The sequence below is a fragment of the Amblyomma maculatum genome, chromosome 7, assembly GCF_055883805.1.
Source record: "Amblyomma maculatum isolate TAMU_Amacu chromosome 7, ASM5588380v1, whole genome shotgun sequence".
In the NCBI taxonomy this organism is placed as follows: Eukaryota; Metazoa; Arthropoda; class Arachnida; order Ixodida; family Ixodidae; genus Amblyomma; species Amblyomma maculatum.
This window is the reverse complement of record NC_139350.1, coordinates 96,085,727-96,101,909: the sequence shown is the minus strand read 5'-3', so window position 1 is coordinate 96,101,909 and position 16,183 is coordinate 96,085,727. Positions and strand designations below refer to the sequence as shown.

At 44.1% G+C, this 16,183-nt stretch overlaps 1 protein-coding gene across 1 annotated transcript; it reads left to right on the top strand.

Moving 5' to 3' along the window:
* The first annotated feature begins 2,150 nt into the window (after positions 1–2,150).
* Positions 2,151–15,446, top strand: LOC146183997 (chromosome-associated kinesin KIF4A-like). Its single transcript, XM_084608463.1, has 6 exons — positions 2,151–2,376; positions 5,725–5,915; positions 9,545–9,712; positions 10,730–10,991; positions 11,581–11,691; positions 15,265–15,446. The coding sequence occupies exons 1-6, from the start codon at positions 2,151–2,153 to the stop codon at positions 15,444–15,446; spliced, it is 1,140 nt and encodes a 379-aa protein (XP_084464589.1).
* The last annotated feature ends 737 nt before the right edge of the window (positions 15,447–16,183 follow it).

Below are 16,183 nucleotides of genomic sequence, written 5' to 3'. Positions count from 1 at the left end.
AGCTACGTGGTGGCGCCATCAGCACTAATGAAGTCGTACTAGACAGAGTTCTGGTTTTTGCCGGCATGATATCGCCATCAAATTGTATGTTAGCAATGCGCAAAATTTTCGGAAATGTACTGTCACTTGCTTAATTTCTTTTTAGTTCCGTAGCAGATCATTTCTAATGAAGTAGTGTGTGACAAAGCTTACACAAAACACCCCTTTACTCAAATGAAATAGTGAGGATCTTTGATGTATCGGTGGCATGCTCGTCTCACAGTAAGAAGCACAGAAGAAAGAATCCCGGTATGTTCGGAGTACTTTCATTCACTTTTATTTCTTTCGTTCATTTTGGATTTTCGCGTTACAACGGAGAAGAAAAACAACGCCGGTACCGGCTTTTCTGCGACACGGGGCCCTTACGCTTTAGCGTAAAAGGCACCGTATCGGTGACTTTTCTCCTTGGACAGCTGACTGCATCGTAAGAGAAAGTAGAAATGTGGGAGCGAAAACACCAATGGGAGCAGTAGTAGAGGGCTACGGAGTAATTTTGACCACCTGCGGATCTTTGACGTGCACTGAGACCGCACAGCACACAGATTATAAGACGTAAAGGCGGGGTATTTGTCACAGTTCTCGGTGCACTCCGGAACCTCGCCTTAAGGGAAGAGAGGTAGGAGGTACTGAAAGTTGTGCCATAGTGGAATACTACCGAATTATTTCGAACACCTGGGGATCTAGCGGTCACTGACGTCTTGGCAGCATGCGAATACCTTTTTTAAGGCGAAAACCTTTCTAGGCTCATGAAGTGAAAAGCTGCGCAAAAGCAGCTCTTGCGTGTGTTTCGGTGTTCACGCTCGGTCCTTGGTTTATTCCAGCAGTTTTAAAAATGAATAAGCTATGCGCGTAGCCTGTGTATCGCAGCTGTGCACTGATGTGTCACTCGCAAATAGCGGGCGCACGATCAGGGAGGTTATGAATTAAAGCGACTACTGGTGGTAGGTAAATAATAAAAATTATAGGCCTCGCTAGAGTATGGCTATTCCTATCGACTGATAATGATAATTAATGAATAAAAATGACTTCCAATGGTGAATATGCAAAAGTATACGATCGTAATGACCGTAACTAATTGGAAATGAGTAAAAATGCTTAGCTATGAATGGTAAGCACTAAAATGACTAGACATGACTCGTCATGACTACGAAACGACCAATACTTCAAACGACGACTTGAGTGTCCGCAACATACTAAAAAGAAGTAACAATGCTTAGCGATGGGAGGCAAATGATAGGAGATGAGGGGTAGGCTTTCGTCGTTCTTCTCTTATGATTGACATCTAAGAGACGCGAGAGCTTCAATGCGCTAGCAAAGCCAAGGCTGCTGTGGCCGGGAGTTTGGCCTGCAAGGGTCCTTGACCTAATTAAGATTGGGTGTCCATGATTCCGAGATGCCTAGCCCAGATTCATCGCCTTCCTTCTCCAAAGCCTAATATAAACAGATTGGATTTGCCCTTCCACATGCGCTCCACGTTCACCCCCATGGTGCGTCTGCCTACCAAGCGCGCAAGCTTCTGCGTATATTAAGCTCTGCGGCTAGTCACGTTGTTATGCGGGAGCCCGGAGCCGCTGTGGAGATCCGGCGTGGAGAGCCGACGCAGCTGGTTGCCATAGCGATGGCGCATGCGCAATTAAAGCCTTGGCCGACCACGGCGAAACTCGCGGAACTAAGCCAGTAAAGCTTTCACTTTAAAAGCATGAAAGGGACGCCATAGTTGTGCACGGGCAGATTCGTCAGCTGGTTGCTGCTTTGAACCACTCTCTCTGTTCCTGCTTATTTAAATCGAGCATAGATGTATTCTTTAAGCAATTCTCTGTTGTTTTTTCCGCATTCATCTGCTTTTAAGCGCTGGAGAAGCTTGATGAATTTAAGCGTACCGGATTTGTGAGGCTCTTGAATGATTGCGTCGGCTCATTTTTGAATTTGCAGTGAATTGCGGCAACTCATTGCAATGCCAGATGCGCAGCACACCTCTTTGTAGTAATGTTTCAAGCTACTGCTGTGCCTCCAAAGTTTCTCTTTCATTTCCTCGTTAGCTGCTTTCGGAGAAAGTTTTACCCTTTGATTATGATTTTTCTCTGCAGACCTCTTGCTCAATCAAAACCGGAATGGAGAAAACTATCCCCGTGAAAGTGGCGCTGCGCTGCCGCCCACTAGTGTCCAATGAAGTACTGGAAGGGTGCCAAGTTTGCACACGGACAGTGCCGAATGAACAGACTATGGTTTCACGTGGTGAAAAAATGTTCAAATTTGACTACGTTTTCGGTGAAGAATCGAGCCAGGCTGAGGTCTACGAGGCATGCGTCTCCAGCTTGCTGCCCAGGATATTTGAAGGTGAGCGTATAGAGCCTGCCCACAAAAATAACGATTAAAAGTTTTCATTTCTATCCCACGGGTAAACTTGGTTCTGGAGACACGAAAATGTAGCAGCATCGTTATTTACCTTTCTTGCATGGCCGTTAAAGAGAACAACGGTGTTGGTGCATTGTTGTAGTGCCAAAATTGTGACAACGTTTGTCATCATGTCAGGTTCTGGCGAACTCGCTACCTTTTTGAAATGACAGATTAGCGCCATTTTTCAAGCGCCTACAAATCTTGTTAAACCAGTATTCCTGGTTTCCCTTGCCTTGGTGGCTAGGTATGGTAGTGACGTATAGGTGGTTGATTTTCTAGAAGACGTTATTAAGGTAGTAACATAGTATAGCTAAATTAGGCTGAATTATTTTGTTGCCTAGCACGATGAATTAGAAAATGAACCTTTGCACGCTAAACGTTATTTAAGGGTAATGAACAAAACGCTGGTCACTGCAGTCTTGCTCCGAAAAGCAATGATAGACCGCAGTGTTCCCGCACCACTTATCTGTTCTTCTGGTGCTGTGTAGAGCATGATGAAGCAGCGCAACAACACAAGGCGTAAGATGGCCAATGTGTGCCAGCGCGCTCCTAATCCACGAGTAAAGAAACGGCTGACAAAGGCGCTTAACAACAGTAATGCGTGAAGAAGTTGCTTTATTAAAATCGGTGGGAATTTTTCAATAATATCTTCTTGTGAGTAGCTCCGAAACACGCACAGCAAACAGAAGTGGTTCCATGCATGCACATTACACTGGTTTAAATTATCTCCAGATGCAGAATAAAACATTTTCTACCTTATTTAATCATTGTAATGTATTTACAGCCGTAGCAAACACTTTCTCAACAACCAAATTTTTGTGGCTTGAAATGACTGCACAATGGCTGAATTTCAATGGATACGAAATTTAACAGCACCTGTACATGTATTATTGTTTTGAGAGGTGAAGAGAGTCAAAGACGATCGTCAGACAGTGAGGCTTCTTATCCAGTAAATTCAATGGACATTCAGATACAACAAAAACACAGTTACAAATTACAGGATTGCATTTAATTTCACTTAAGAGCTTAATGGCGAGAGCGTTTGCACCTTCTTTTCTTCTACCTCTTCTCTTCTACCTGTATATTGTCTTTGTGTACTCGTTATAATTTCGTTTCTCTCTTTCCTTTGGTGTCGTGGTCGGTGACATCGGCATCTTAGGACTCCTCTGCTTGACACGCGAGACTGAAAGGATTTACATGGACCATACTGGGCTTTTATAGGAACCAGTCTTAAGTAGCCGAATCGGGAAATTATGTCGACGTCAAAACGTATTTCGGCGTCCAGGGCCGGATAAATTATGTCGACTTTAGAACCAATTGCGACGTCTGCCGGACACATCTGGGAAACCAATCTCGCGGGTGTGAGATTTTCAACGTGATCCTTGAAAGGTTTTTGTCTTAAAAGAACGGTACAGACCCAGAACATATTTTGATGTATGGGCGTGAAAGAACTGTTCTCTCCGTTTCTTCGAAGCGTTTGGATAAGAGGCCTCTGTCGGAGGAGCTGCTGCTGTTCGCTTGGAAGGACAAGGGGAAGGGTGTCCAGGCAGTGCGGGATGTCTGCCCTTTTTGGTGCGCCACCAGACTCGATTCGAGCTTGTAAAGCGAACTATGGTGCCTGCATAATTTTTCCATAGGCCTTCTCCCACATCGTCACCCATCTGATCCTCTCTCTTCTCCCCTTCCTCAGGGCAGAGTAGCAGGCCAGATTTTAAACATTCCGGCCAGCCTCTCTGCCTTCCATTTCAATAAACCCATCTATTGATGGAAGAGATGAAATGGGCTCTTTGATAGCTGAAACATCTCAAACTAGTCAAATTCTGTACCTTAGCAGGCCTTGGCAGGCGAACGGAAGAGTAAATGTCCTGCATGCCAGGATTATTAACTCACTATAAATACCTCTGGTGCATTTTACGGTGTAGAACTTGCCATGGCACTATATCGCTGCCGCATATTATCTGCTGAACAGCGTCATTTATCTGCTTCTCTAGTGTCATCGAATGTCAACCTAAGCCTATAAATTATGTAGTTACAGTTTCTCTCAATCCATGCCGAAAGGAGGGCCCCTGGTGTGATCTTGGAGCCAGATTCGTTCATTCAGGGGACGTTCTACGTAGCAGCTAAAACATTTAGTGGTGATTTAGGTTGGCTCAGAGCATAAATGGATATAAATATATGATCTAGCGTTCATTGAATTAAATTTTAATTCGCGTATTTTGTACGTATGGTTAGGTTTAGCGAAGTGTGTAACGGCTGATTTAGGCTTTGCTTAGGATGGAGGCCTAATTAACGTATTTAGTCCAACCTTGTCAAAACGTATGAAGGCGGCGACATCCGAAGCGCAGCACGAAAGTCTGGCAGCTTAGCATGAGAAGAAACCGGCTACCGAGATGGCGTCCAAAGCTTGTCCTGGGGCTGGTTTGAAAGCCACGCGTAGCGAGGTATTGAGCCAGCCAAGCAAATTTGAAGATTGCGTGTGGTTAAGCATTTGCAATAAAAATGTTCGATTTCTCTCATGCCAGAAATGAAATTACAGCAGACACAAAAAAGTCATAAATGATTGAATACCTTTTTTTCCTCTGCCCACATAACTATTTCATTTGCTTATAGTTGGTGAACTACCGTAAGTGCAACATGCAGCACGAGTTCAAACTGGAGACAGCAAAAACACTGGCACTGTAATGCGCTTCTCAAGTAGCAACAATATGCATCATATTGTGCACCAAAACTGAACAGTTTAGTACGTGTTGCACATTTCTCTTAGGCGTCTGTGAGCTGAAATCGCAGTGATCGAGGTGTGTGCACGAGAGAACACGTATGGCATTGAAAACCAAGAGGGCCTAGGTAAAAGTGATTTTCTATTCTTTTTGGTGCTTTCTTTGAAGAATGCGCATTCTGTAATCATTTTTGCATCAGGAGTGCTCTCAAAAAGAGAAAGCCTTACTGCTGCCATTGGTTCCAAGCCCTCTACATCGCATCCAGACAGTGCACATCCATCACACGTCGCATGCACGCCTAAGCTAAGGCAGTGGCTGTCTCGGACTTTGATTTTGAGCAGATTCACGTTATAAATTTTTTAACTTCGTGTCCGTATTGTCGTCGTACCCAAATTTGTCAGGAAATGAGGCGCCCCCTTTTCATCTCTTAGTTGTAGGTACGGTTTGTGCGTTTTGCTAATTTTCTATGAGGCCCCCATCCGCTTATACTTGATAGATCCAATTTTACATTTTCAATGAGTTCACGTCAGCGATTATGTTTGAAACCAAGAATGTATCTTTTATGTTCAAGGCTACAACGGCACCGTTCTCGCCTATGGCCAAACGGGCTCTGGAAAAACGTTCACTATGGGAACGCGCTCGTCGTCCAATGACACCGGCTGTGACGATGCGGGCATTATCGCCAGGATAGTTGACAATATTTTCAAGCATATCACGACAAGCACAGAGGAAATATTCCTTGTGCGTGCTACTTTCCTCGAGGTGAGTGCATTGTATGCAAGACAGCAAATACGAGACGTGTAATTCGCGAAAATGTACTAAATATGGCCAATAAAGTTTAAAGAGCCAAACTGTGAGAGCTATTCTGCTGTAGGTATATATGACTGTCGATAATCAGGTCATGAGTGAAACGCCACCGATATATTTGTTGCGATGAAGAGTTCATTCCCAAGTGTTGCTTCTTGAACGAGTTCCCCTATAAATAGAGAAGCTTTGTTCCCTAATGTGTTGCACAATTCGACCATTTTCTAAGCATCGCACAACAAGATTGCGCCATTGCGCTTGTCGTCAAAAGACATGAATGCTGCTTCTGAAGGAATTATTGATTTTAAACTTTTACACAACCACCACATAGGCGGAATAACCGGCGTTTATTTTATTTTAGCAATCTGAGTGGCAAAAAGATGCAGCTCTGTTTCGATTCGAGCGCGATCGTAGTAGACTTTGTGGGCAAACCAAGTACAGTCATCAACTTCTGGCTGATGAATCATTTGCTTGAAGTCTTGACCCTTCAAGCTTTTACTTGTCTATGCTCTGCTTTGAGTGTATATGCCTATTTCTCTTGAAGTAACCCTGTATGTAATACCTACATCAAGGGTTTTTTCTTTATTTTACTGCAAATTCCTTGAATAAGCAGGCGAATATTCGAGTGCAACTGAATTTTCTTTCATGCCTTTGAGATACAGAGTGAACCTAAATGTCGTAGGCATCAGGTTTGTAGTTGTACAACTGGCTTGTCATGGATTTAATGTCATTTCTACTTTCTCGCAGATATACAAAGAAAATATTTTTGATTTATTCTCCAAAAGTTCATTCCGAGAACCATTGACGATACGGGAGGATCACGCTGGCACGATAAGGGTAAGACTTCACTAGTGCATTAAATTGTTTTGGGCTAACAGCATGATTAGGAGCGTGCAGCTCGAAGTACGTCGGCTATGATTATATAGTTACGTGATTATAATAGGCTGCTCCTATTTTGGGGTACCCGCATTAGCAATGATGTAGTGCTTATGCATTGTGCTGCGATCGTAAACCTTAATACAGAACTGTAAGCTTAAAATTCGAATTTCCCAGCTAACCAAACAGGCACAAACATAAGCGTGATCTCAAGCAAAAACCATCTGGATATCCAGATGCGATTCCATCTGAGGCACCCTCAGCAGGAAAAGTACATGGAGCCTTCTCAGCCCTACGGAAAAACCAAAAGTTCTACGAGGCAATAGTTTCACACAATCTCGCCTAATCGCCTAAGCTCTCATACGGTGGACATCATTATCATAAAATATTTCGCATAATTTATAATAATATACAAGAGACTATGAGATCTTATGCAATTATATGCGACTTGTATGTGATTGTTTATGGAATTAAGTGAGATCGTGTGAGAAAATGTGAGGATATTGCCTCACATGTTTTCAGTAACCTACTGAAAAACCAAAAATTCTACGTCGCAATAACCTCATAAAATCTCATCTAATCGCATCGACTCTCATACGGTTCACATAATTATCATAAAATATCCTACATAATTTATGATAATGTAGAACAAGCTGTGAGACCTGATGCAATTATATACGACTTGTATGTGATTTCTTATGTGAACTGAATGAGATTGTGTGAGAAAATGTGAGGTTATTGCCCCATACAGTTATTTCAGTAGGGTAGGGAGGTGCTTCATTGAACCTAATAAATCCAAAGGCAAACAAAGCAGTAACTTGAGGAGGGTACTCAATGACTTCAAAGGCACGGATCACAGCTCGCCGGCAAACTAAAAGAAACATACTCATGTACGACCGTAGATGAAGATGAGGAATTTAGAACATACACTAGAGAAAAAACGCCACAATTAGGATGTAGAATTCCCCGTCGTAGAAATAAAAACCGCATTAATGAGTATGAGGCGAGATACGACACCGGAAGAAGACCTGATAACGGTCGGCCTTCTGGCCAACCTCAACGATCAAACCCTGGACGATTTTACGGCCAGTAATGATTGCTGGGACTCGGGATGTTACCAAATGACTGGAAAATATCCATAGTAATGTTCATCCCAAAGCCGGGCATAAAGATAAAAAAGAAAATTTAAGACCAATCACTCTCACGTTCTGCACCGGTAAGCTCATGGAGGTGGCAGTAAGGCAAAGGCTGTCCGACTATTTGGAACAACATGGGCTGCTGCCGCCCTCCATGTTCGGCTTCAGGCCACATTTATCAGCGCAGGATGTACTGCACCAAATCAATAGGGAAGTTATCGATCTCCTTTTAGGGAGTTCAGAGACAGGGCGATTTCGACCCTGGACCTGATGATTGTCTTTGAAAACGTTAAATATTGTAAAAGTGAAAATTTCAAACGGCAACAATTGCGGCGAGAAATATTTTAGCTACATAAAAACTTAGAAAATCAGAAATCCTATATCAGATTGGGCAATAGAAAAATTAGCTGAGGTTCAGCTTTAGTTCAATCCAGTAGGTTGCGTAAGCAAAGCCGACGTAGCTTCTCTTTCTGTTCTTATTCTTCTTCCTTCTTCTTTCTTCTTCTTCTGCTTCCGCGGCGCGCCAGGCTGCCGACCGGGTTTACCCGACAGCTTGAAGAAGGGCCCCATCTACGGTCGCTGTAAAGGTCAGACGTGGCTACCGGCCAGGTTTACGCTACGGGTTGAAACCTGGCGTAGTATTACTTAGGCAATAAAAATTCGGGCCAATCGATATGGGAACACGGGGAACGCCTCAAGGAGCTGTTCTTTTCCGCTGTTCTTTAACGTTGCCCTCATAGCGCTCCCAGAGAGGCTAAACGCCAGTGAATGGCGTACGCCACGCCATCTACGCGTACGACGTTACCATCTGGTCGTTCCATGGGTAACTTAGGGCAGATGGTGGGAGCGTTCCAAGAGGAGTGCGCTCCGAATAAATCAGAACTCTTGCACATTGCAAAACCTAAAGATCTAGGACAAAACATACACATTTACGTTAGCGGCAATCCGATACCAGAAATGGACATACTTCGGGTATTGGGATTGCAAATTGATAACCTGGGTAACACTTACAAGACCCTGAAAAATGAAAGTCCACCTGCGGAGAAATTAGTAGGATGATTGGCAGGATCGCCGGCAAGAACGGTGTACGTCTTGAACAAGAAACGGTTTGCCTGGTTTAGGCGTTCGGCGTCACTCGTGGGGAATACGTGGAGCCCTGCCTCAAGCTGAGGAAGAGCGACCGTGGAACCCTTGACGCGGTGATTCGGGCGGCGGTTAAAAAGGCGCTAGGACTCCCGGCCAGGACCTATGCGGAGTGCCTGCTCCAAATCGGGATCCATAATAGCATACGGGAGCAGATTGAGGCCCGCAGAACAAAGCATATTTCTAAACTGTCCGTGACCAGCATCGGCTGGCAAAACCTCTGAGACCTAATTCTCGGGCTTTTCCCCATCATCTCCCCATCATCGAAAACAAAGTGGACATCTGGAATATGTGAAAAATATTTTTACAGTAAAGCCGCTCTCTAAAAACATGAATTGGGAGCATAATAAGGGGAAGCTGCAAGCCTGCAGAGCCACATTTATGCAAAATAACTATGGCAGTAAGAGAGGCACATATATTACGTGGATGCAGCGGGTCCGCCGCGAGGACGGCATCTGCACTGTCACTGTTGTGCACGAAGAAAGACAGGTGAACGGCCTCTCGGTAAAAACTAGTGACGCGATAATGTTGGAGGAAGTGGCGATTGCACTGGCCTCCACCCACTCCGACGCAGCGTTTATAATGTCGGACTCGCAACAGGTTTGCCGAAATTACCTGAGGGGTACGATAGCGCCACACACCTGCAGAATATTATTGGCACATACGAGCAATTCAGATTCAGCTACTTGTAAAAAAAAAAACAGATAATGTGGGTGTACGGTCGCCAGATGGTGGAGGGGAACGAGACCGCTCGCGCGGTTCCCGAGCTTTCCTACCCGTGGTTCCGCTTAAATAATCCGGTTCCACCGCAGCAACTATAACAATCCCGCTCATAATTCATGCGAAGATTGAAACTCATTTCCGTCTCTGCAGAGGGGAGCTCCCGTGACCCGCCAAGGGTCTCGACAGATATAAGGAATGCCACCTTAGACGGCTTCAAACCGGGTGTTTTATAAATCTCGCCATACTAAATTACGTACGTTGATCCGGCATTCACGGGTAGGTGCAAATTCTGCGGGCAGTATGCTGACCTATCCCACATGGTCTAGGCTTGCCAGCAAAACACAAATATAGCAGTTATAACATCCAACTAGGGAGGGCTGGAAGGCGGCCCTGTCCAGCTCAGACCTGGAGGAGCGGCCCCGGATCCAGAGAGCTCGAGCAGTGGCAGGTGCCAATGGCGTCTTGGAATCCCCACTTTCCTTTCGCAAATCATTTCAGCCTCACAATAAATGTATTCTCTTCCTTCTCCTAAACTTATAAAAGGGCTGTGACCAAATATCTACCTTGAAATAACGTTTTGTCGGGCTAGTTGGTGAGAGTTCATGTTAAAGGCGCGAAAACGCACTTGGACACAAGAAATGCAACGGGACGAAGCGCTCCTTCCCGTTGCCTTTCTTGTGCCCGTGTTTGGTTTCGCAAGTTGACCTAATGATGAAATCTCTATACTTGGTATTTTTAAACAGTGCAATGTTCCTTGCATGCTTATTCTCAGACGAAAAAAAGGTGGTACTAGAAATGTTCGCTCTTTCTTTTGATCCCATTTTCAGCTTTCACGTTGAGCGCGAACGCTTGCTGATACACTTTCTGTGCTTTTGTTTCAACTTGTATGAACAGGCGACCAACCTGACGGAAGTAAGTGTGACCACTCCCGAAGAGACAATCCAGCTCCTCGAGAATGCCTCAGCATCTCGAAGCACAGCTTCGACCAACATGAACTTGCGGTCATCTCGGTCTCACGCAATATCCACCATGATTGTAGAGCAGCGGGACAAAGGAGATGGTGGCTCCATAAGGCTAGCCAAGTTCCATATAGTGGATCTCGCTGGATTTGAACGAGCTGGAAAAACTAAGGCAGTTGGCGAAAGGCTCAAGGAAGGTTTGTTGCCAACGTTTCAATGTTTAAGCTACTAGTTGTTGGTGGATGGCTCTAATGCTGGGAAAGGGCGAGCAGCTGGAAGGTAAAAAGGCACAGTAGTCAAACTGCGGCAGAATAGTTCAGATGAGGGTGCGCTACTGTTACGCTCCGTAACATATCCAGTGATTTCAAACTTTTTGGTCGAGAATGTACAGTTTTTGTGCAGCTTGTAGTCCGCAATGTTCTCCATGCAGCTTTTATAGCCGACGTTTCGATAATTTGGTTTGAAAGCCAGATTTCATACACTACATGTTGGGTTGAATATTTCTCTACGAGGTTCAATACTTTGCTTCATTGCTCACGCAAGTGACTCAGGACGTCTTAACCAGTGTCCTACATGGCTTTTGTGATAAGCGAATTACGTGTAATAGCAAATTATTCATTGCGCTCACAGCACACGGTTGTAATTTAGTACTTCATTTTCAAAGATACAGCGCTTGATATCAAATCATATCGTGTTTTAGGTTTTAGCTGTTTGGTTGTCCCTTAGCTGACATTTCATTATCAGTGTCAAAAGATGGATGAGTGTGTACTCCTAATTTGTTCACAGGAATCAAAATCAACAGAGGCCACTCGTCACTTGGCAATGTCATCAGCGCTCTATGCGAGGGCGACCCCCACGTACCATGCCGAGACTCTAAACTGACGAGGCTGCTTCAGGGTACGTACAAACATTTTTTGGCTGGGATCATGCCTGGGTTGCACGGTTGCGCATTGGGAATGTGGCACATACTGTGTACTTTACTGTGCACAGCGCACAATAATTGCTTTCTTCACCACCATCTCAAGTTTTAGAGAGCGCAGCTTTGACCAATACTTGGAGTTAATAATGCGGATTGCATTTAACGACTACATTTTCGATTTCCTTTGTCTGTCATGGCTCCATCCACAAAACTCTGCAGGACAAACGTGGGTGCCTTAACGAGGTTCACAAAAATTTTTATTTCTCACGTTGTTTTTCTCAGTCCACTTAAACATTGTTAAGTAAAGTGCACTGACAGCAAACGGATATTTTTATCCCAGTTCAGGTCTTTCATTTCACATATCTTGACTTATACTAGCGACAACTGATGTTATTTCCTTTCGCTGTGTCCTTGCTTTGGGTTATAGCTGTAGTTTGGCCCAAGTATTGAGAAGCTCTCGATTCTGCAGCAATCAGCTGCGCTGCAACCGTATTGAACTGCCCAGAATTTAATATTGTCGGTGTCAGGTTTTCTCATAGAGCTTTGTTTTTGTAATTTAGAATGACATCTGATCTAAAATTTTCAAAAGTACTTCGAGAATTGCGTGTTGTGGGATTGAGGTATTGTTAGTCAGTGTTTAGTAACGGTGTTCTAATAGTAATGCCCAACCTTTTTATTTTCCTCGAACAGCGTTAATTCACACACATGATATTAGGAAACATTCAATCTGCACCTCTGCTGCTTACGACTATATTGTACCCCACCATACTCTTAGCGTATTTGATTTGTTAGTTATTTTTATATGTGCACATTGCTAAATCAGAGTAAGAATGACGAGAGCAACATATTCACCGTACAGGCAGGGCTACACATAAAGGGGAAATATGGAAGACAGAAGTTTATCCCACGACATTGACGTGATATTGGTGAATAAAATTTTGTTATTTGGGGCTCCCCTGGAGCCCTGGTGTCCTATCTCCTGAGGTATTTATGTTTTGGTGCCCTTTTACTATACTCATGTCTAAATACAAACGGCTTTAGTGTAAATGAAAAAATGTAGAGTCGCTTATGCAATAAAAAATAAGAGCTGAGTTTCACTTTAATATATTCCAGTTTACTATAGTGGGATTGTGGATGATGAAACTCGGATGATTAGTTACGGTACACTAACCTATTTCCGCTTAGATCCGGAATCAATAGATTACTATACTAAATGTCTATAATTGTTCGCACTTCGCCGTGAGGGAAGTGGCAGTACCTATACTAAATTAGTGCGCGTACAGTATTTCTCAAACTGGCATAGCAGTTGACTGGTGCGAGACGTCAGCTTGGTAGTGTTGTCCATGAGAGACTCGCCAATGCAAACTGCACTGTTCTGCTCCAGATTAGGCGGGTTTGACCATGCGCCCACCATGTGCTCTTTTTACAACTGAGAGCTGCCTGTCTGTGTGTGTGTCTAAAAGCTGCGCCGTGGTGAAAGCTCACCGATCTACTCTTGGCGTTTGTGGAATTGCATTCCTAGAAGATGCATATTACGAAAGTACCAAGGTAACAGGGAAGGGTTTTGCCAGTGACTGAGTATACGGAGAAAGAGGAAACACTATATTCTGAAAGGGTTGAAGCCGGTGTTAGAAATTTTCAGACGACGAACAGCAATGGTAAAATCATGCGAGTCTGAGCATGCGATCAATATGGGAGGGGTTACACATCAGCTGTAGAAAAACGGAGGTTAAGGCTAGTTGGTGATCATCCATGTTTAAGTAACAGTGCAAAAGGAGAGAGACGAGTGGAAGGATGTACACAAATGCTTTGTGCACCTCCGCCGTCGTTGTGTACCTCCTTCCACTCGTCTCTCTCATTTTGCGCTGTTGCTTAAACATGGTATACACATCAGCTACGCTCTAATGTGTGTGACAGTACACTCAGGAGCAAAACTGTGCATCATCACCCGTGCCATGGTGAGAGCACAGTGATAAGACAATTTGTTAGTGCCGTCTGAGTCTCTGAGTACCAATAAACAACCGTAAATTTCGGCTGATACGGGACAGGTAACATTTTTATGGGATCACCACGTATGTTTCCCTCGATGTATTAGGGACTGTTCGAAATATGCAGAAAGTTTTCTGACCCTCTAACAAGGTGCTGTGAGTTTTAGACTATGGCTGATAAAGCATATTTTATTGTTTATGCCCCTTCATTTTGCACATTGTAAGTTTGAAGGGATAAGTAAATCCTAGCTGGCTCAAAAATGGGAACCATTTCTGATAACAAGCATTTAATTGCCACGAGGGTTTAACTAAAATAAGGCGACTACAAAGTGGGGAGGCTCTACAGTGATTAAAAGGACGCTTAGTACGCATTGGTCTGTGTCGAAATAATTCCAAATTCTAGTCACAGTTGACAAATTCGGAGATTTCTAAAGCTAGAAGTCAAGAAAAGGGATATCGGTGAAACTATAGTGCCAGCCAATTTTACGAGCAAAATGCATGCGTCAATAAACAATTCAGAAACGAATACGCGAGGTCATGGTGCGCAGAAATTGAGTTCTAGACGGCAGCGGTCTGTCCTTTGGTTTCCAAGGACGCTTTTTATGGGATATTTCTAGGTTTAGCTTTCAGAGCGACAGAAGCCAACAGTCGGCGAGGCCAAGGAAAGCGTTGGGGATGGTACTTTTTTTTTTAATGTTTACTTGGATAATTACAGAAATTAGTAATGTAATCTGTTTAAGGGAAAGATAATTAGACACAAAGTTGAAGAAAAAACAACGTGCCGATGGTGGGATCCGAACCCACGACCTCCGAATAACGCGTCCGGTGCTCTTCCAACTGAGCTACATCGGCCGCTGTCCCCCCTGCTACTTTTTTGGGTATTTATTTGTCTGTATACGAACCTTGAGAGTGTTCACCAGCGCCACCCTCAGCCATAGCGGCGGACGTGGGACGTCCTTTGTTACCGCCAGCGTCACGTAGAACGTGATCAAGAGCGAGGGCGAAAGCTGTGCTAGAACCCTCTTACGCTACCTATGGCCTCAAGACTGCCAGAACCGAGACCCCCGTAAGCTACAAGCAGATCAATCAAGGGGAAATGAGGGTGCTCGTTAATACATGAAGGAAAGAAGCCAACAGTCGGCGAGGCCAAGGAAAGCGCTGGGGATGGCACTTTTTTTTTTAATGTTTACTTGGATAAATATATATCCAAGTAAATATTAAAAAAGAAAGTACCATCCCCAACGCTTTCCTTGGCCTCGCCGACTGTTGGCTTCTTTCCTTCATGTATTAACGAGCACCCTGATTTCCCCTTGATTGATCTGCTGAGAGCGACAGTTATATTTTTGCCACTGAACTATTGCCAATATAGCCAGAAAGACTTGGAGGACCAATATTTGCTAAAAGTAATTTAAACACGTGGTTCTTGATATCCCTTGTATGTTCGTGGGCTAGGCAACCTATCTTTTGGAGGTAGCATTATACGTGGTTTATGGTAACTACGTTACAGATGCGTCACTTCCTAGCACTGAGTTTCCTCTTCCGCGTTCATTTTTATTTCTCTAGATTCCTTTGGGGGCAACAGCCACACTGTGATGATTGCCTGCATCTGCCCGGCAGACAGCAACCTGGAGGAGACCCTCAGCACATTACGCTACGCGGGCAGGGCTAGAAGGATCAAAACCAAGCCTGTTGTCAACTTTGATCCGACACAAGCACGAATCGCCCGACTTCGCCAGCAGGTGTGATCCCGTTTGATGTGTACCTTGGCCTATCCTTGTATTAAAAATAGCGTCTTTAAAGTTTGGGTGATTACTGCCCTACTGAAAAAATTGTATGAGACAATAACCACATTTTCTCACACTATCTCACTCAATTCTCATAAGAAATCACGTACAAGTCGCATATAATTGCATGAGGTCTCATAGCTTCTTGTACATTATCAGAAATTATGTACGATATTTTATTATAACGATGTGCACCGTCGTAGAGTCTATGCGATTCGATGAGATTTTATGAGGTTATTACCACGTAGAACTTTTGGTTTTTCAGTAGGGTAGTCTCAAAAATTTGGAGTAGGGCAGGGCAGAGAGCAGATTTTGTTTTCTAAAATTCACCGGATAGACAATCAGGACCCGGAGCTTTGGAAAGCAGCGAACGGTCAACTGCGTCTTCCATTTTAGTAAAGGTTAATGGAGGACTTATCGCCTTCATTCATCCTCATGAAGGGGATTAATCATTAAAACAAGACACTCTACATGAACATCAACACCATTACCTGTAGTGGCAGAAGAAAGACAGGTGTAGCGACTTGCAAACTCGGTTACTATTGCATCAAAATTAGTGAGCAAGGCACCGCTACAATAACCCCCGCCTGGGTGGCGAAATGGTTACGGACCTCGACTACTGTTCCCAAGGACGCGGGATCGAATTCCGGCCTCGGCGGCCACTTTTCGATGAGGGCGAAAAGCAAGGCGCCCGTGTG